General features: G+C 31.4%; 1 protein-coding gene across 1 annotated transcript in view; it reads right to left on the bottom strand.

The window, feature by feature from the left end:
* LOC118188204 (uncharacterized) overlaps positions 1-21465 on the bottom strand; it is a 56341-nt gene that overhangs the window by 19229 nt on the left and 15647 nt on the right. Inside the window, exon 3 of the mRNA XM_085810541.1 lies at positions 16655-16842. Within this exon, the coding sequence (XP_085666667.1) occupies positions 16655-16842 (188 nt within the window). The remainder of the gene's footprint in view (positions 1-16654; positions 16843-21465) is intronic.

The following is a 21465-nucleotide window of genomic DNA, read 5'->3' as shown; positions in this document are numbered from 1 at the left end:
ATATATGTGCTGTTTTATAAAGCTTAAAATTACATTTTTCTTTTGTATTTTTATTATTAAAGTCAGCTTTCAAAACAAAAAAAGAAATTTTTTAAATAAAATTTAGGTATTAAATGGCACTCACTGATGTACTGGCAATGATACCCCCCCCCCCCCCGACTGCTTTTCTGTAAACATTGCAGTAACCCTAGGAACGTTTTTAGATTATTTCAGGAAGATGCAATTTTTTTTTTTCTTCTTCTGGGAGGTAAGGAACAGTGAAGATGGCTTCTTTTATATTTCAACATCAATTCCAGAATAATTTAAGCAAGCAGTTATCTACATTGATCATTTTTGGGTCATTCTTTCCGGTGAAAATATTTCTCAAAACGACAGTTACAGTCAAAAGTCTTTAATCCGGACTCGTCGGGACTTCAGCGATTCCAGATTATCGGTTTTCCCGGACTATAGATCATCAATTTAAATCTGGTAAGATGGCATGCAGAAATTATAAAATAAAAAATATAAAACCATAATTTATGAAATAAAGAGCAATTATGATCTAAAGCAGGGATGTCAAACTCATAGGTACACTTGGGCCAAACAAACAAGGTTTAACTTTAGGCAGGCCGCAAAAAAAAAAAAAAAAAAAAAAAAAAAAAATCAATATTCATAGAAACGTAGATTTATTTCAAATAATACAACAATAAACATATATATACATTTATATAGAAAAGAACAAGAAAAATGTAATGTTTACGTCCTGATACTTGGCATCTCTTCTCTGCTATTATCTTTCCTATTTCGGCAGAAATTTTGTTTGCAGAGATAACTTTCAACGCTGACCCAAGGTGAGCATCATTAATACGGTTTCTAATAGGAGACTTATTACCTTTCATGACTGAAAATAACTGCTCGCACCGATAAGTGCTACCAAACATGGAAATAATTTCATATGCGAATTTTCGAGTATTTTCAAACCTGGCTGGTATATATTTGTAAAATTCAGGCACGCCCACTTCAATGAATTTTGCTTTCAAATTTGAGTTGCATTGAATCTCGATCACCTCCATGTGCATATGGCTGGGTACTGAGTCAATACTTATTGAGAAAATCGAAGAAAACAAATAAAATTTGTCTTCGAGGGAACTAAAATCATTAAACCTCGTTTCAAATTCATTTGTTAAATTTGCAATTTTTTCTGTGTATTTTTGATACAAACAAGTATTATCTAAACTTGATTTGTTCATGCTGCACGTCGGGAAGTGCGTCAAATCTTCATTTTTAAGTTGTTTTTCCCAAAGAACTAGTTGACATTTGAATGCTTTAATTATGTCAAACATGTTCGTAATGATATGATCTTTTCCTTGTAATGATAAATTTAAATCGGTTAAGTGTTTGGTTATATCAACCAAGAAAGATAAATCTTGTATCCATATTGGATCGTAAAACAAACTTACGTCTTGTTTTTTTCGTTTTTAAAAACTGACATATTTCTTCTTTCAAATCCCAGAATTGTTTGAGAATCTTGGAGCAAGATAACCAACGTGCCTCGATATAGTAGGACAAACCCGAATATTCACTATCTAACTCACATAAGAAAGCAGTGAATTGACGCTGATTTAAACCTCGAGATCTTAGAAAATTTATAACTTTTTTTATATATGACAAAACATTCTCCATATTTATTACTTTCGTGCATAGAACTTCTTGATGTATAATACAATGCATATGATGAATGTTTGAACCATGAATTTCACTAAGTTTTTTTCTTAGTAATGCTACAAAGCCCTTGTTTTTCCCGGTCATTGATGGAGTGCCATCTGTAACTACAGAATTTAATTTTGCCAAAGGTAGATTGTATTTCTGCAGAAATTATAAAATCCAAAAACACAAGTAAATATATCTTCTCTTGTGGTGGTACCAGGCATCAGTATTAGTTAGTTCCAGTAATTCCTCAAAAATGTTAAAATTCTTGTCACAAGAACGAAGAAACACTGCTAATTGAGCTTTGCCACTAATGTCCGTGCTCTCGTCACAGGCAATGGAGAAACTTTCGAAACTAGATGATTTTGCTTTGATCTGATCACTTAAATTCGCGGCTAAATCAGCAACTCTTTCTGCAACTGTATTTCGAGACAATGAAATTGATTGAAAAGCCTTCACATTTCCAGGACAAACAATTTCTCCAGCTTTCATTAGGCATTCCTTGATGAAATCACCGTCAGTAAAAGGCTTCGAATGTTTAACTATCAACTCGGGCAAGACGTAGCTTGCATGTACCACCGCTTCACTTTCTTGCAATACTTTACTAAACATGGACTGTTGCTTTTTCACTCCTAACTTGAGCTCTTTCAACTTTTCTGCTCTCATTAATCCTTCGTAGTTGTTACATTTCGATTTGTGTTGTTCGTAATGACGTTTAATATTATATAACTTTGGTACAATAATAGTATTATTACATATCAAGCAGATTATTTTATCTTTTATTTCACAGCAAAAATATTCTAATTCCCATTTTACTTGGAATATTCTATGTTCGTCAGCGATTTTTCTTTTAATTTTTCTACCACTTGGTTTTGATATAGACATACTGAATACAAAGGCTGGAATAAACATGGTTTACGTTAAAAAGTTAACAAAAATTTATTCTTTCCACAAGAGATAAATCAAAATGCTGAAATATTTCTTCAAAAATATTCTAACAATATCACAAAATGTCAAATGTTTAGCAAAAATCAATTCAAAACAGAGAAACTAATTCTATCTCACAGCGAAATCGCTACAAATCAATCACAGCATTAAGTAAACAAACAGTTTGCTAGAACTACAGCTACTACTGAGATGAGTTGTTTGTTCACAGCTTTTATAAGCTTTAAATATTATAATTAATTTCTCAAATATACTGGAAGCATCTATAAATATCTGGATTTTTGTGGATGGCAACAGCAATTACGAGATATTTATTTATTAGGTATTAAATGCACGCGCTGTTCTATTTTTAACCTTCCAACGCAGCTGTCTTTTCAAAAATCGTCTGCGTTGCTAAAGCAACATGAAGCAAATCTAATTACAATTCTAAATAAAAAAAAACTAAATGAATAAATAACTATGAAATCCGTAACAATATGAATTAAGTAATAATAAAGCAAAGTGCATGCACCAATATATCGTACAAAACTATGATTGGAAAACTGAGACCATGAGTTCGGCCACATTCGGCTATCGGGGGATGCGTACAAGTTCTGAGTGCACGTGTCCCCCAAACGCCGAAGGTAGCTGAACGCAAGCTACTCACACGCATTTGTAATTTAAGTAGTGTGTGTGTCAGCTCGCTGTGAGTAATCTAACAACACTGAATAAATTATCATTAATTACTTAGCAGTAAACATTTCATTTTTTTCTTCGTCGATATGTTATTTTATTATTATATATTATTATTTGCCGATATATTGGCTGGGTCGCAAAAATATTTGTTGTGGGCCACATGCGGCCCGCTGGCCGCGAGTTTGACATCCTTGATCTAAAGGGTATCAAAATTTACATAAAAAAAGCTTAATATTTATTTGTTTGCTGTATTAAACACTTCTTTCAATGCGCGCATGCGTAAAGCATACATTACGCATAGTCGAATTTAGAATATTGTAACCAGAAAACTATTTGATGTGTATTCGTGATATTTATAATGACGAGGAATTTGATTTAAATCATATCAAACATGGAGTACATCGATATGAAATACTACATTTAGTAAAGAATTATAAGCCGAAGAGAATAAAAACTTCTACCCTGAAGATAAGGATAGTGCTGACAGATCAACTTCCAGTCCAATTCACACCGCAACGTTTTCCCCCACCCCCGCAGAGCAGCGTGAAATTGATAAACAGATTTCGGAATGGTTAGAAAAAAAAAGGATATGCCTTTATCCATTTTTGCAGCAATTCCACTTTTTGTTTGATGGACATCGAAACATGCTTTTCCTTTCTAGATAATTTGGCAGCTACAGAATCAGAAATTCTTTTTGACATAATCGAAAGTTCAAGCTTACTTTTATAAAATTGCTCTAACAGCCTGCCAAAAATAATAAGCCGGATCCAATTCGAAGATTCAGAAACAACGCAATCAGCAACATTAACCCCTTAACTGCCGCGGGCATATATATACGCCCTGCTCAGCCGATGCGTTAACTGCCCCAGGCATTTATATACGCCCTTCCAAACTACTATCATTTGCTTTGAGGTGCTACCCGTAAAATTATTCACAAAGCTTTGGAATGTAACACCACAATGACCTTGACAAAGTATGCGAAGGAGGATATTATTTCAGAGAAGTGTGGGGAGAAATTGAAGAGAGAGGTGTGTCTAAAGCGGTGAAAGTAATGACTGCGCGGTATTGGCTGATGTTGTTTTGCGTAAAACTATTTTTTTTTTTCTTATTCTGTGTCCTCTGTTTTCGTTTACTTTTTGTAGTAGGTTCCAGGAATAAAGAAAGATATAATGGATGTTTCAAACCCATTTATCTTTTTTGAATTATTTTTTGATGAACTGCTCATGCTCCATATTGTTACTGAAACTAACAGTTTTGTAGACAAGTATATGAAGCAACACCTTGCAAACAAAAAATCAAGAACAAAATCCTGTCATTCAACCAGTTCATAACTCAAAACATTAAATTTTGTGCATTCATTTTTTTCTTTTATTCTTTATTTTGTGAAAGCAAACAGTTTTTAGAAAGTAAAACTCACACTTATTTTCCCCCTAATACATCGCATAACTACGCGCGCCTGTGTGAAAAACCGCGGCACTGGGAAATGAATCTTGTACGTTTACGGCGGCAGTTAAGGGGTTAACTGAAATAGATAATTATATAATTTCAGCTTAGCTTATACTATCCGTTATACATTAAATGAGCATGCGTAAACGCATATATGCATTTACGCATGCGCAGAAAGTTTGTAGCTTTGAGATCCAGATTATAGATCATGGACGTCTGGATTAACGACTTTTGACTGTATTTTATTTTTATAAGGTATTTTCTCCTTCCTTTCCACATTATTTATTTGACACTTATTCAGGAGGCCTGGAGTTCAAACCTAGAAAGGGGACTGCACATTTTCTTCATCTCCTACATTAAAAAACCTAACGACTCTATCCAAACTTGAAATCTTGAAAATCTGAACTTGAAAAAAAGAAAATCTGAAAGGTTTCAAATTTAAAATTATGTCCAAAGGGGCATTTTTTTTTTAACATTTTGTCTGTTAACTTTATTTATTAAATATCACGTTCTCTGCACTTAAAACAGTATTTTTTTTCATTTTAGGTTATTTCACTTTGTTTTTCTTCGTCCAAAAATAATGAAGGTCTTTTCATTTGTTGATCAGTTGTTTGATCCCATCTTTGTGAAAAATAAACCTTAGTTTATAGACTTTTTTTACGATTTTATTTATTGTGAGTTTCAAAGCACATTCATAAATGTCATTGTTTTTCAATGTTTTCATTAACTTAATTATATCTGTATATTATTATTTCTTTATAGGTAAATATGCATATGCATATTATCACTATATAAATTTGTAGCTAGATATATGCATACATAAATGTGTCGATTGCACAAATGTGTCTATGTTTATATACATATTGCTGTTCATTCCACATTTATACATGTTTTCGTGATGATGCAATAACGTTTTCACTTTTTTAAAATTGGATACTGTTCTATAATCGGAACCAGATCAGAAATATATGTGTATGCACGTGTGTATATATGTGTCTATGTATATACACACGTACATTCCTACTTACAGTATATACATGCATGGACACACACATACATGCATAAATACATAGATTTCTGAATCCGGTCCTGATAAGAGTAATTGCAAGCATGCTTGACATGTATTCGGGAGGTCTAGAGTTTGAGTCCCCGAGATGGCCTTTTTCACTTCTTCTGCATAAAAAAAAAAAATAAATAAATAAACTAATGATTCTACAAGTCATTCATCTTGTGCTAATTTTTATAGCATTTGCCATCATGCATTTATTACATTTAATGAAAGCATTTACTAAATTTAACGAGAAAACATAACCAATAAATAATTTTTTTACATCAGATGTTTTATTGAAAAAAATTCAAGTGTTTTAATTCACATACAGTAAAATTGTATATGATGGAAGGTGTACTATGGAAATGTAGCATCAGTAATATGCTCCTAAAGTGCAAGAATAAAAAATGGAAAGTGCTTTAGAAGTCACAGGCCTTCTTATTTAGTAGAGATCATATGAAGACAGCTCAAAGAATTACAAAATGATACAAATTTAAATGCAATTTCTAAATGATACCTGCCGACAGAAACTGGACAAGAGTATGACAAATGCCTCCTTTTAGCAAAGAACAAAAACATCAAATTAGCTATAAAAAATTAGAAATTCCTTTGTGAAATAAAATTTTAATTGTTAGCTTGAGATACTTAAATGCACCAAAAAATATGATTTTAAATTAACATCTTATTTAAATTAATAAAGCATTATTATTAGCCTTACTTATGGTAATTTAAAAGCACTACATTGTTGATATTGCTTTCAATTTCCCTACTATATTTCCAGTTGTCCAGCTTCCATTAATTGTCTTTCATAACCACCTTCTCTGTAGAACAGCATCTCTCAGTTTATGACTGACAAAACATAGCCTCAATGTAATAATTAGAAAAATTATTTAAACATGAATTAACACATTTATTTTATTCTTTTTTTTACAATCAGGATTTCTTTAGCACATAATTTACATTTTATACTGCATAGTTTCCCATAACTGCAAGAAAAGGGATAATTTTTATATTGTTAACAATCCAGTTGAATTAAGAGAAGAATTAATAATGCTAAATTATTATTAGAAGTGTTGTGATTTCAAGACTGCATCTGCTGTTTTCTAATACTATTAAACTTTATGGTTGGAACTAAGGTATTGGTATTGAATTATCTTTACGGTATTGAACTATACAGATTGAACCTGCCATTCCTTTAGCATTAGTGATTCACCATTATTTTCTATTATTCTGAATTGTAATTTTTACTGCAGATTCCATCAATTTTTTTTTTTTTTTTTTTTTTTTTTTTTTAAGTTCACTGAAATGACATAAGAGATTAAACACTGTTGTCTGAAAATGAAATATACCCTACTCTCAATCTCTTCTATTTTTTATATAACATTTCTCCTACTTCATTTTTCCTTATTAAGTGTGTCACTGAATGAAACATACAGCTTGAGATTTTGTTTTGTTACATGAATAATAAATTTAACTGTTCAGTTGTTTCATTTATAGTTATGCATACAAAAGCTGCACTTATTGCTAAACAAATTAACCCATTAACGGTTTTACCCGGATTTTCTCGTTCTTTTATGCAGGTCTCTTAACGGTTCATTACGGATTATTGTTAGTTTAAATGTACCCTCGAAAACGGACAGTCCCGTGTTTTTGTATTATCGAAAAAACACGCCAAAAAGGACTAGCCCGTATTTTTGTATGTCTTCCAACCCCCAATGCCTAAGGGGACAAGGGTCCATGCAATCCTGACGACAATGGGTAATGGCTGTCATTAGCGTGGGGAGAAATCTTCTTGATGTTTTGGGATAAAGGCCTTACACTGACTCTAAAGAAACAAATTTATTACCAGTTACAAAGTGGATGCATATATAAAGGGATTTAAGAATTTCCGTTTTAGAGCAGTTATTGAATAAAAAATAGAATTTTTTAGAAAATGAACGTTTACCTATAAGAGCATTAATGAATTAAAACGAGAAAAATAAAAGTAATAAATGCAAACATAAAAATCTGAAAATGCAAATCTTTCAGATTTTACATTAGGCCCAAAGGGTGTTTTTTTAACGGTTTGTGGGTTACCTTTATTTTTAAATATCATGTTCTTCGCACTTAAACCATAAAACTTCAGTTAAACAGCAATACCGCAAAATAAATTTTAAATGAGCATATCTTTAGAATTTCCGAAACACAGTCTCGCCCGTTGAAGATAATTTTTTATATTATTATTTTAATACAGTGTTGCCTTTGCTGGCTTTAAAATCGTTGAGTTTCTTAATAAAAAATTCATTGAAGTTTTACAAAATATGAAACATATAATAAAACAAATTCCAAATCTCGGCTTCGAGATGCCCATATTCGGGTGGAAATGTACGTTACTCAAAATTGGATGGGTCTAGGTACCGTTGTTTTATCACAATGCGAGAAACATACATATATTTATGCAGATTATTCATTATTTAATTTCAAGGCAGATAGCCCTCGAGTGCTCTGCCGTAATCTAATAAATCAAAACCATTATTTAATTTCTTTAAATATAATACAGGGCTGTAATATGTGGTAGCAACAGTTTGAACCTGCCATTCCTTTAGCATTATGAAAAGTGAACTGACATAGTTTTCAACGGAAAATGAAAAAATGAAGTTAATAGACCTTCTCGGCTAACGCCCTTTGTTTTAAAAATAATGTATCGTGTAATTTAATGGGAATACGAGATTATATAATTCTCTTTAAAAAATTCTTCTACAAATTTATATCACGAATAATAAAAATGTGAGGCTGTCTTGATAAATTTATAAATATTATACATCTGACAATGCGATTCAATTATTTGATTTCGTAATTTAAGAACCTATGATTCTTCTTATAAAACTGTACAGGAATTTAGCAAAGAAGCTATTAAGTAATCTCTTATTACCATTAATCTATGCGATAAATTATTATTATTATTATTACTTTTGGTTCAGTCTTTTACTTCCAAGTATCCTTTTACCTCAAATAATCGAAAAAATATATAAATTTAAAACAAAATTCGCCCCCAAATCAGAAATTAGGTTACAAATTTCATGCAAATTTTATTTCAAAAGCTATTTTACGCTCTGTAAAATGATGCAAACTGAAAAATTTAAGATTTTTTGTTTATTCTTAAATGGAAATATGCGCAAAAAATTTCTTCGACATTAAATTTTAAAAACTCTAAATCGAATTATTATCATCCGTAAACGGTGTGTGTACAAAATTTGAATTCAATAGCTTATCGATAAGTAGTTCAAAAATTGACGACGAGCTTTTGATTAAACACCGTGAATGAACTGAATACAATTTTTGGAACAGCTCTATTTTTAAGCACTTTGGAAAGATCGGTAAGTTGTTGATATAGCATAACCGTTATTTTTATAACATTCTTGGCATTATGAAACGTGTAAGTGACATTCATAAGCGATTCCCGACAGTTCTGTTCATTTGTCAAAGTGGCCGCTTTTGAAAATATTGTGAAGCTCACTCGATGTGCTCCACTATCTATGATACTCATTAAAGATATTTAATTATGTTTTATTTCTATACAGAAATACTGGTAAAATTAAGAGGTCAAATATTTAATTATTTGAGTTATATAACTACTTATACTGTCTCAAGAAATTTTGAGTCATTTTGTAAAAATAATCTTTTCTTTAAAATTCCTTTTTCCCCCTTACCCCCTATGCTTCATGACTTTATTACTATTCTGATGAATGGAAGGTTTTTAGAGACATTACATTTTTTTTTTTAACAGCAAGAGACATGAAAAATGAGCAATGCCTTACCCGGGACGCGAACCACGGACTTCTCGAATGCGCGCCGAGCGTACTGAGACCACGAAGGCATGCTAAAAGGGCGGTAGAAAATACCGTATATTCACTCACTCCCCCCCTTTTAAAGGGCGACTGGGGATTAGGGGACCGAATCGCCAAATCCTTGCGGCGGAGAATCATCATCCACCACCTTTTTTGGTTTGGGTGCCACTATAGAAACATTAGGTTATTTCGAAGCAGGACGTGAAATAGGAGCAATGCCTTCGCCGGGACTCGAACCACCAACCTCTCGAATACACGCCGTGCATGCTGACCATTTCACCACAAAGGTATGCTAAGAAGGCGGGAGAAAATACCTTATAGGTTATGAAAACCAAAAGTTGTGTAGGTAGTCACAAATCTTAACTAATAAATGCTCTATAAATACAACTTTTAATATTTTAGCAGAATTTTTTGGAAACGTATTTATATAGATTGTTTTAGAAATCGACACAGTTTGATGCCAGTTTAGAGGAGGGGTTGTTTATGAGCGTATTAAAAATGCTTTTCCCACTCAAAATGTTAACTACTTTAAAATAATGATTCATAATCGCACTGAATCTGATGTTTACAATTATTTCCCCTGAGATTTCTTTAAAAAGAAAGAATTACAATTGTTTTTAATGCAGAAAATTTAATGGAATTGGCATCTGCGCAAGAGGACGGAAACTATCAGAGAGGACTTTCTAAGGAAAACTAGATTTCCTTCACATTGAATGTAGAAAACTTTCACCGAACAAGCGTGTTCACCAGGATTTGAACTTATGTAGGATTACCAGTACTCAGCGGGTTTAGCGCTTGGCCACTGGGGCCCGCAGGCCGATTAAAAATCTTGTTTAGAAACCTTTAATCTTGATTTAGTGTGACAGGTGCCGTAGTTTGAAGGTTAGGATTACTTGAATACAGCAAAACACACGAGGACTATCTGCTTTTAAGGAAAGAGATGCCTTCGTAGAGGACTTTTTAACGAGAAAAGTCTCATATTCATGTTATACATAGGAAAAAACATGGGAAAATACCATTCAGCCATCGTATTCGTTCGTCAGGGTGTAAATCTAAGTCGAACTACCAGTATTTATCAGCCACTAATATGACCGTATTTTAATAGGGAAAATAACTGTTGGATTGTAAGGCATCTAAATTAAGAAATAAAAAAAAATCACTTCTGAGGTAATCTTAAACCCAAATTAGGTTTTTTTATTATAATTATGAAAGAGTTCAACTCATTTGTTAATTTTTCAGATCGTTAAAACTAGTGTGGCTGTAATAAATGATTATTTAGACCTGTTACAGGAAACAAATACATCAAAAGTTTCCTTTAAAATATCAGGAATTATTGAAAAATCTTCTGTAATTTATAAACGAGAAAACGAATTTAACCAGATTTTACATGTGTGAAAAAATAATGAATTTTGATCTCCCCTAGTAGAGACATTTGTAATTATATTTCTAGTTCAAAATTCAAAGTGAAAAATCTAGGAGCCTGAAGCCAGAGAACACTATCGATTCTTCTTGGCTTCTATTTTCAGCGACGAAATAGATCAACTGCATGGAATTTTTATGATTTTTCTCAACATGTAAACTAACTGCTTGTAAGTGTTTCTTAGAAAGCTCGTCGGAAGTAGAATATCTCTATCTTGGTAGATAGATATTGTGTGCTTTAGTAAATTTAGCAAATCTAAACACAGAGCCGACAGTACTATGTTTGAGGCCTTTCTCTAACATAGTCGAATAGTGTATCGAATAGTCGAACAGTGAAATCACTCTACATCGCCCTCTTTTACTTACTTTTATACTTTTATCTCAATATTATATATTGCATCCACAAAAATTTCTCTAGATTTAATGTTATTTGGATTCGAAAACCATTTTATGCTTAAATACATCTTTCCAGATGTTTGTCTTTTACTCACTGAGAGTCAATGCTTCTTGAAGATATCAATTCATGAATGAAAAATTATTTCTTGCTTTTCCGGTTTCCCCTAACCGTTTCCACAAAGGCCGAACCTTTGGGCAAAAACAGCCCACCTATGATGTTAATTCCTCAGTAAAAGAGAAAGCACTGAACGGGGTAAAGTAGTAGAAATCTTGACTTTCCTTTTCATTCAAAATTCAAGCATTCCCAAAATCTACTATAAAAGATATACTCCCTAAGGTATAAAATTTTTGTGTAATGAAATTATAAAATGCAATATATATATATATATGCATTATAATATATACATATGCTAAAATATGAATGTATATATATATATCATTGGTGACATATATATATCAATTAAACCTTTAGACACACTCACACACATACATAATCAGATATATTACATATATAGAATCACATAGTATCAGTAGGTGAAAGAAGAAAATAAATCCTACTGGTGAAAGATTGCTGAAGAAATTCAAAGCATAATGGAAGTTTCTTTTATCTTGGAATCAAAGAACTTTTTTATCGCTTTAGTTTTTGGGAGACTATTAGATTAAAATGTAATAAATAAATAAGTATATGGAAGAAAAATAAATCTTTAAAGGAAGAAAAAGGAAAAATAGAACCAAACAATCAAATCATTTTCAGCATTAAAACCAATTTTAAGTGTGACAGTATATTTTCCTGCCGATACGAAAACTTAACAAAATATACAGAAATCTGCATTGTTTCACCTATCAATATACGACAAATGGAATAACGATACAAGAAAAAGTAAATTTGAAAAATTTGCGAAAGCGGAATAATTTCGAATGCTGCACAAACAGAAAGATACCATGCAGATACATTGGATTTTTTTCGAAGCAAGAAATGCGAAAATTCAGCAGTGCCCTATTTGTGCTTCTAATAAGGAGGTCTTCCAAATTCTAGCTGGAAGGACTTCCATTTATAACAAGATAGTGAGAATGGCATAATTCCTTATTATTTGTTTTCATTTAAAGGGCGAGAGAGAAGAAGCACGAGGCACTCTCGGAATAATTCATGTGTTAACGAATTATCGTCTGACATGTTTTCGTTGGGGTGCCATTGAAGAGACATAGCGTTTTTATGAGGGGGGGAAAAAAAAAAAAAAAAAACATGAAAAATCCGTTATTCTATCAGCGGAATACGAACCACAGGCATTCCGACTGATAGTCCAATCTACTATCACTTACACCCCGAGTTCAAATTCTAGCTGGAAGAAGCTCCATTGAGCAATATCCAGCTCAAAGAAGAATGAGATAATTTCTCATAATCAATACGGATATATAACTGATGATTCTAAAATTCTATTATCATTAAGACTCGAAAAATTCCCAATTTAATTCATTTTCATGCATTTTAAAAGAGGTTAAATTTTTCAGAGAGTTACTATAAAATATTTATTAGAATGTCAAATTTAAGCACTTCAATTATTTATATAATAAAGGATAAATTTTATATTTATATAATAAAGAAAAATCGTTAATAATATCACTCTGATTTTAGTGGAGATATTTTAAGAAATAAATAAGTGAAAGCTGGAGGAAGAAAAACTATTTCAAGTTATATGTTTATCTTAAAAGTAACGAGAGAAAAACTATGTTAAAAGAAAAGATACGCATATCGAAATTGTTTCCTGTACTGCTGACAAATTATTATATGGCATGCATACTATAATGTTCATGAATAATTGATTGCTACTAGATTAATACAGGCATAGCATATTTCTAGGGACTGATTTGCTGTAATTTCCAATTTGATTTTTGCATACTTTTATATTTAGGACACTAATTACATCACACTGAAGATTACTCAATGCAATTGCTGTTTTATAGAAATTTATAAAATTTTCAGTTTCAATAAACAAATATATAATATTTCGATGACTCAGCAGGTAACATAATTTATTATCTTTCAAGTTTTTTTCGAAAACACTTCGGTAGATATAGAATCAGTCGTAGACTGTACTAACTTTAACAAGCGGCAGTATCTGAGTGTTCACATTTCTGTTTATAACTGCAATAAGAACAAGTATAAGTTTGAAAAGTTTACCAATGGCTATGTGGATAAAAGAGATGATCATAAGTATTTTGACCTGGTTTTGCTTTCTGGTCAATACGTTGGCTGTAGGGAAGATTTCGTGATTTTTTCCAAGTGAACTAGTTTTCTTTATAAATTCCTCTAAGTCTTTCGTTAAGTACATACAAAGTTGCTACATTAAACATTATACTAATGTTTACATAGGTAAACATTTTAAAAGCGACTAGCGTAAAGAAAGATTATTTAAATTATGTTTTTTAAAATGCAAATTCAGAACACTGAAAACCAAACAGTAAACATTATAAGACTAATTTAATAATCTTTGGTTTGGTTTACTTGAAAACTTTACTTAAAAAACGTTGAAATTTACAATGTTTACAACAAACTATTATTCTGCCATATTCATCGATTGCGTTAATCAAAATCTAAAATTATTTAACGTAAAATGTAATTATCCGAAAATTATGTAAAATGAGAATTTATTCCCACTATATCTGTAGTTTACAATGGCTAGAAAAAAAGATAGCTTTGGATAATGAGTATTTCTAGAATGAAAAAACTCTATTGACTAGAAATAGTCTTTGGAGACCTTAGTGCTAGTTAGCCTGCGGAGGTCAGGTTCCCTTCCAAAAAAAAGTAAAACTGTTTAAAATGCATATAGTTTAATGCTTCCTGTTTTATTTGGAATAATATTTCAAAAATAAAACTCGTGTTGGTTACGAACCAAGCAATTCTTCATGGGATAAAGAGCCGTACTTTGATAATGCATTCAGTTTTCGTCGTTTTAATAAAATCCATTATGATACTTATGCTGGTAATTATAAACTGCATTTACGGATACAGAAGTATGATTAATACACTAATATCACAGAATATAAGCTTTTCATGCTCTGACAAGTTTTGTCAAGATACCAATTTTTAGTTCACATACAAGTCGTAAATTCCCTAGCCAGATTCCTTTTTTATATAAATAGATTAATAGAGGAGAAAATGGAACAGTTAATTATATTTTTTATTCTTTTTCAAAATTTAATTCTTTTAGATATAATTTTTAACGATAAACGATATTCTGCTAAGTTATAATACAAAAATTATTAATAATAATAATTTATATCCTAATATATATATCCTAATTTAATAATATTTATATCACTCAAAACAGAATTGGAAAACTCATTCAAATCATATTTAATCAAAACATTTTACGAAGTTATGGGAAAAAGGAATTTTGGGGTTTGTTTTATTTTTAACGGTGAATTCAATCATTAAAACATTTTTACCGTGTTTCCTCATTCATAAAACATTAGCAAAATAATTTACTAAATAATTTTTAGATGTAATAGTATTCTTGTTTATCTTTTGTTATATGACTAAAAATAAATAAAAAAGCGGCTGGTATTCAATATTATTTTATTTAATTACAAATACTTGGCTATTGGTACTCAAGACATAGTCTTTCCATATTATCACTTTTCTGTTAGGCCTTGAAATTATGTTGACCTAATAGAATTCGGAAAATCCTATGATTGCATAAAACTGCGGGAGGTGCTAATAATGACAAATTTTAAATGAAAATAGAAATTTATTTAAATAAATTTATTTAAATTCTATTTGTGAGTGTCTGCCTTATGCATTTAATGTATCAAATGCAGAAAAGTGAGAAAAATCCATCCAACACAGAGAAATAATTCTTTCTAGTCTGTGGTAAGATTGTATCAAATTCATTTAAACTTCCGTTTAAATTCGAAATGCGATCTCTCAAATCAATGAAGGAATACATTTTTGGCTTTAAATTCTACATTAGTAGCAACTGTATAATAGCTAAAATTACCAAAATATTTGTAGAAAACCGCCAAAATTCTAGAAATTGCTATAAAATCCCGAAAAATATTAGGAAGATTATGATTGCCAATTCCACGCTGAAAAGACGAAGATGAGCTCGACAGTTAACGAACAACTTGTGGAAAAAATTCAAGGCTAAAATATAAATGCATATGCGAAATTTTCCAAAAATTTCTGATAAATATTGTACTCTCATTGTAAATATGTATGGACTTATAATGTGATGAAAACTGAGTCGGTAAAAGAATGGATTAAAATTTAATTTCCCAAAATAAATTGGTCTACTAAAACTAAATAAAATAGATAAGTAAATAGTAAAAAAATTGTGTAAAAAAATAAATAATGATCTTTCTTAAAATACTGCCCAATAAAACATGTCAAATAATTGAAAGTTCACAAGCTTGGAAGCTAAAATTCTAAAAAGATTTCCGAAAATTCGGCAGTCACATGTTAAAAGAAACAAGTCTACAGGCTACTAGTACAAAGAAAGAGGAGGGAGACGAAACTAAACGGAACAACTACTTCTTGGCATTCAATAGCGGGGAGGCAATTTTATAGCTTATCCATCACAATAAGGGGAAGCAAACATACTGCCTTAGGCTGGGCCATCTTAGAGAGATTTCAGAAAACGAAAGCGATTTTTTTTGGAGGGGTTTGTTGTCTGACAACGCGACCGTTTTCGAAGCATTTTGTTCCGAGAGGCGGGCTCGTTGATGGGTTAAGCAATTAAACCATAATAGATAAACATTTCAGAATCTTTAGAAAATATTCTCTGCAATAATTAATTAAAAACATTTGACAAATTCTTAATATGATGTAGAGAAAATTTGGAGATGTAATAAAACCAAATAATAAAAATAATAAAAGCTCTTGCCAATGACAGGCACAAATCTTGTATGCTTTGCCACGATGAATTTCGTGGGCTTGTTCTGCTGTTACTGTCAGACAAGTGAGATAAGTCACAAGAACATAATAATAATAAACATAAATACATGCTTCAGTTCTAAATGCAAGCAATTTCAGATATTAAGGTACTTGGATGATTATGAAATCAATTTCTATCACAAAACCTACTTTATTATATACTACTGAGAAATATTATTCACTACTTATGTAAAAGAAAATTTATGGCTGATGAAAAATATCTAGTACAATATCCATAACAATATTCATATATACGACAAATAACATAACTTACGATACCTAAAGGGCTAAGTGTGTAAGTCACAGCTTTACTGTAAATATAACAGACATTTGTGAGATCAATATGGTCTTGAAGATAATGAGCACATTTCTGCACTAGAGATTCCATCTGATATTTGTGTGCAGCTTTCAACAGATCTATTGCTTCTTTCCAGTCTTCTAAAATTGCATCACCCAGATACATATATCTGCAAAATCAACAAAATGAGCATAAAAATCTTTTTCCATCTTAAAAATGACATAAATAAAGTTTTTAACTAATAACAAATTATGTGCAACTGTTATTAACTAATAAAAATTGGTTGTCTGATTGTTAAAGATCCATTTCTGATTTTTAACTCCTGGTAAATTGATATATTTTGCAAATGTGGCTTGACAAATATTAGTCGAACTAAAACAGCCTTAGAACTTCACATCAAAGGGCAGTAAGTTTGAAAAGAAAAAATAAAAAATCTTCAGTTGCTATTCACAGTTGGATACTCAATCTGAATTTTGATTGTGGTTCTGCCAAAATTATCCATAAAGCTTCTTCATTTGGTGAACAGGTTACCTGGAAGTGTTTTACAGCAGTTAATGACACAAACAGGTATGAGTGAGACACCAGAACATCACAATAGGTCATACAGGTATACTCTCACTGCACTAACTATGCAGCTCTGCAACAATTTTCAGGAATAACATCCTTGGGGATTCAGGGTTTCCCATTCCTCTCAACCTACTACTAACCACTCAGCTCACCAGGTATTTTGAGTGCCTCCTTGTTGCACAGGTACTATATGCTTAGAAACATCCATGCCTTCTTCGGGATTACAAACCTGGGCCCATCAGTATGGCCGTCAGAATCACTAACCTCTATAATGAAGTTCACAATTTTGAACTAATATGAACACTGAAAAAACTTGACAACTGCTGTTGAAAAATCATCATATGTCTCTTCAAATGATATTTGATGAGCTTAATACTAGTAAAGACACTGTTCCCAAACTGTCATGAAAGATCTTGAAAAAGACAAAAAAAAAAAAAAAGTATTTTTCAAGATTGTTGCATTGTCCCACACACAGAGTGCAGAACAGGAATAATATAAAATTTCTGCATGTCCTGATTTAATACAAATGGCAGATATTAACTAATAGTTCCCAACAAAATGTGACTCTAGATTAAACTTGTTGCTTAGATTATGATCTTGAGACCAGCAGTCATTTATTTAGGTTGGAGAAGATTCATGGTCACAGAAAGCTCAAGTAAAGATCATATAGGTGACCATATTTATTTGGAAAAGGATAATTCACTAGGAATTTGATCCTGGAAGACAGAAGCTAGCTAAATATTTTATGAGAACACAGTGAATAGTCTTTGGCATGTAACGCCTGAAAAAGCTCAAATGAATAATTGGTTTCCATTTTACAACAATGTGCCATCACACAATTTTGATTTCATAGGCAATTTCTAGCAAGCAAAAGAGAAACAATTCTTAATAAGACTCTCTTGTTCATCATATTTGGCACCGGCAGATTACTTTCTCTTCTCTCTTTTTCTTAAGTGGGTTTCTTAAAGACTCACCTCATATGGTCATTATTTTCAAAGCATTGAAGAGATTCCAAAAACTGAGATAGCCAAATTATCCCAAAATATAAATTCGATGAAAAATCAAGCCACTATAAATATGCCAAACATTATATATTGCAAAGATTGTACAGTGAATTCTAAAAATTTTGAATATTAATTTCTTCAATTATAAGTTTTGTGTTGTGTGAGCTTAGTCCTACAACTTTGGAAACACAATGATATACACTGAAAACAAACATTATTTAATTTAATAAGAAGATACAAAAGCTGACTAAAAATCAACACAGTAGTACTTCCATATCCATTATATTAATTTAATTTAATTAAAAGCACTTGATTACACATCACTGTCCCCCATGCATCAAAGATGCAGGAGATCGGAGCACAATAAATAAATAAATAAATAAATACAAAAAGACAAAACAGTAATAAACCTCATTACAATAACAATAATTACATCAAAACTTGAAAATGAGAACAAATGACTACATTAAGCATTAAAAATAATAATAATAAATTATTCTCTGGATGTCAACTGCATCAACTCTTTAGGCCACCAATATTGACTGCATAGGCTTTCTCCCTTCAACAAAGAACGTCTTAGCTAATGGTCTCTGTTATCGCAAAATTCCGCTTGCACAAAGTACCCAAGGGACTGTCATGTATACTAGTGTGGTGCAGATGTTTAGTGAGACAGTCATGCCTAGTCTTCAAATGAAATGAGATCTGGGAGAGTCTGGGATATTACAAATCAAATCCCTCCACTTCTTACTCTTAATTTCTTCAAGTAATTTAGCTTCAAAATTTTTCCTCGGGGTATTTTATTCTTTTTATTGATGTAAATGGTATCACACTATTATTTTATTGTCAAATTTCAGTTTCTTTTTCATCCAGTTTATCAGCTCATTCATTACCAGTAATTCCAATGTGACCCAAGATCAACTGTAAACCAAGAACTAGTAGCATTACTAATTGTACACTTTGCAGTTCTTTCTGCATTAAATAAAAATTATGAAAGCAAAAAGATGCAATAAAATGAAACTAATGATAACACAAAATGGAGGCGAAATTAGAATGAAGAAATATGAATATGAAAATAAAGTTAAATAACTATACACTGACAGCTAAAACTTCTCTACCAGCACATTTACAGTTATCGGATCAGTGTGGATGGCAAGAGTCTGAAGGCTCTCCTAAAGCAAGTCTGATGGCAAGAGTCTGAAGGCTCTCCATATAAGGTTCCAGCATGGCCATTTCTAATATTTAGCTACAGCAGACATAAAAAAGTATGCAAGCAAATAAAAATAAAAATTAATAAATTAAAAGAACTGAAGTGGCATGTTTAATCTACTTCATTCCACTACATTATAGTCTGCAGGCATTTTGAGATTTATGACCTATGGACCTCTCTCCCCTCTGTTATTTTAAGATTAATAACTAAAACAATGGATCAGCCAAATCTACTGATATGGAGGCACATCTTTCACATGCATACATTATTTTACATTTCTAAATCTATCATGCTCACATTTACCAAATAAAACTTGCTGATATGTATATTTTTTTCATGAAAATGAAAACGAAAAGTTCTAAGTTCAATCAGTAAAAATGAATTCATTTCATCAAGAATATCTTTATATAAAAAATTTCTATACAGTAAACTCTTACTGAATGTGGAAAGCGATTTTGCATATACATCTTAATTATCTCTGTTTAATTTGTCTATTCTGAGGCTTCATATTATATGCAGTAGACTGCAGAGCACTGGCTGCATTGTGATAGCCATCTTTAAAGACTGGTTTGAAACTTCATTCATCAGAGAAGTTAAAAATCCTTTAGAACAACAAAACCTGAGCTTTAAAATTATCCTAATTCCTGATAATGTTCTCAGATACAATGTTAAACAATGTTAAAGTTCTCCTAATACTGCATCCAAATGTAGGGGTTTTATTCCTTCCACCAAACGCCATTCCTTAATGCAGCCAATGGATCAAGAAATCATAAAAACATACAAAGCCTATCATATCGTACATGTTTACATTTCTGCAAATAAAGTACTAGAGGAAGGAAAGGATGACATATTAATGGCATTTTAGAAGCAATTCAACATAAGACACTGCATAGAAATGATTAAACTGACATGGAAACAAGTGATTTCATTAACAATGAATGCTTGTTAGCATTAGCTTTGACCAAAAGTTGTCAACAATTTTAAAGGATTTCCATTGATTGAAAATGGAGCCAAAGAAATCATATAAATTGTAAAAGCAATAGAGGATGAAGGATTTTCAGAAATGGAAGATTAAGAAATCAAAGAATTAGTCAAGAATGATAATCATGAAATGAAGAATAGGGTGTTCTATAACACCAGCCCATGTTGAAAGAACAGAGAGAAAGAAGCCTTTAAACTGTTAAAAAAGGTTAGCAGCTGTCATATAGCATATATTTCATATAGCAGATTGATATTAATGAACAAATAAGAGAACACTTTATGAAAGGTATTGAAAAGCTTTGGACTCCTTACCGTGAAATATTTAATTAGCTGTGTGAGTTATTTCTTAAGCAGTAATAGAAATAATTGAAACTAAAATTTGCTTCATTTTTTCCTTTTAATCACAATATTTAGGATTGTATTAATTATACATATTTTTTTAATCTGAATTATACCTAACCCATTTTTCCATAGATAGTCAACTTTGTGGAATGTGCACTATGTATTAATGACATAACCACCACATTCAGTAAGGTTTACTGTCGCATTCAGAAAATTTTGAAAATACAGTCAAAAGTCTTTAATCTGGACGTCCATAATCCAGAATGATCTATAATCCAGACCTCAAAGCTACAAACTTTCTGCGCATGCGTAAACGCATAATGCGGTTACGCATGCACAGAAATGTGCATAATACCTTTACGCATGCGCATTTAATGTATAACGGATAAGCCAAGCTAAAATTATCTAATTATCTATTTCAGTTAATGTTGAAGATTGCGTTGTTCCTTAATCTTCTAATTGAATCTGGCTTATTATTTTTTGCAGACTGTTTAGAGCAATTTTATAAAAGTAAGATTGAATTTTCGATTAAGTCAAAAAGAATTTGTGATTCTGGATAAAGGATCTACAAAGCGAAAGCATGTTTCGATGTCCATCAAACAAAAAGTGGGATTGCTGCAAAAAATGGATAAAGGCATATCCTTTGCTTATCTAACCATTCCGAAATCTGTTTATCAATTTCACGCTGCTC

Source organism: Stegodyphus dumicola, chromosome 2, assembly GCF_044657685.1.
Source record: "Stegodyphus dumicola isolate Sdum_Otavi_A_Nest chromosome 2, ASM4465768v1".
In the NCBI taxonomy this organism is placed as follows: domain Eukaryota; kingdom Metazoa; phylum Arthropoda; class Arachnida; order Araneae; family Eresidae; genus Stegodyphus; species Stegodyphus dumicola.
This window is presented reverse-complemented; position numbering and strand designations above follow the sequence as displayed.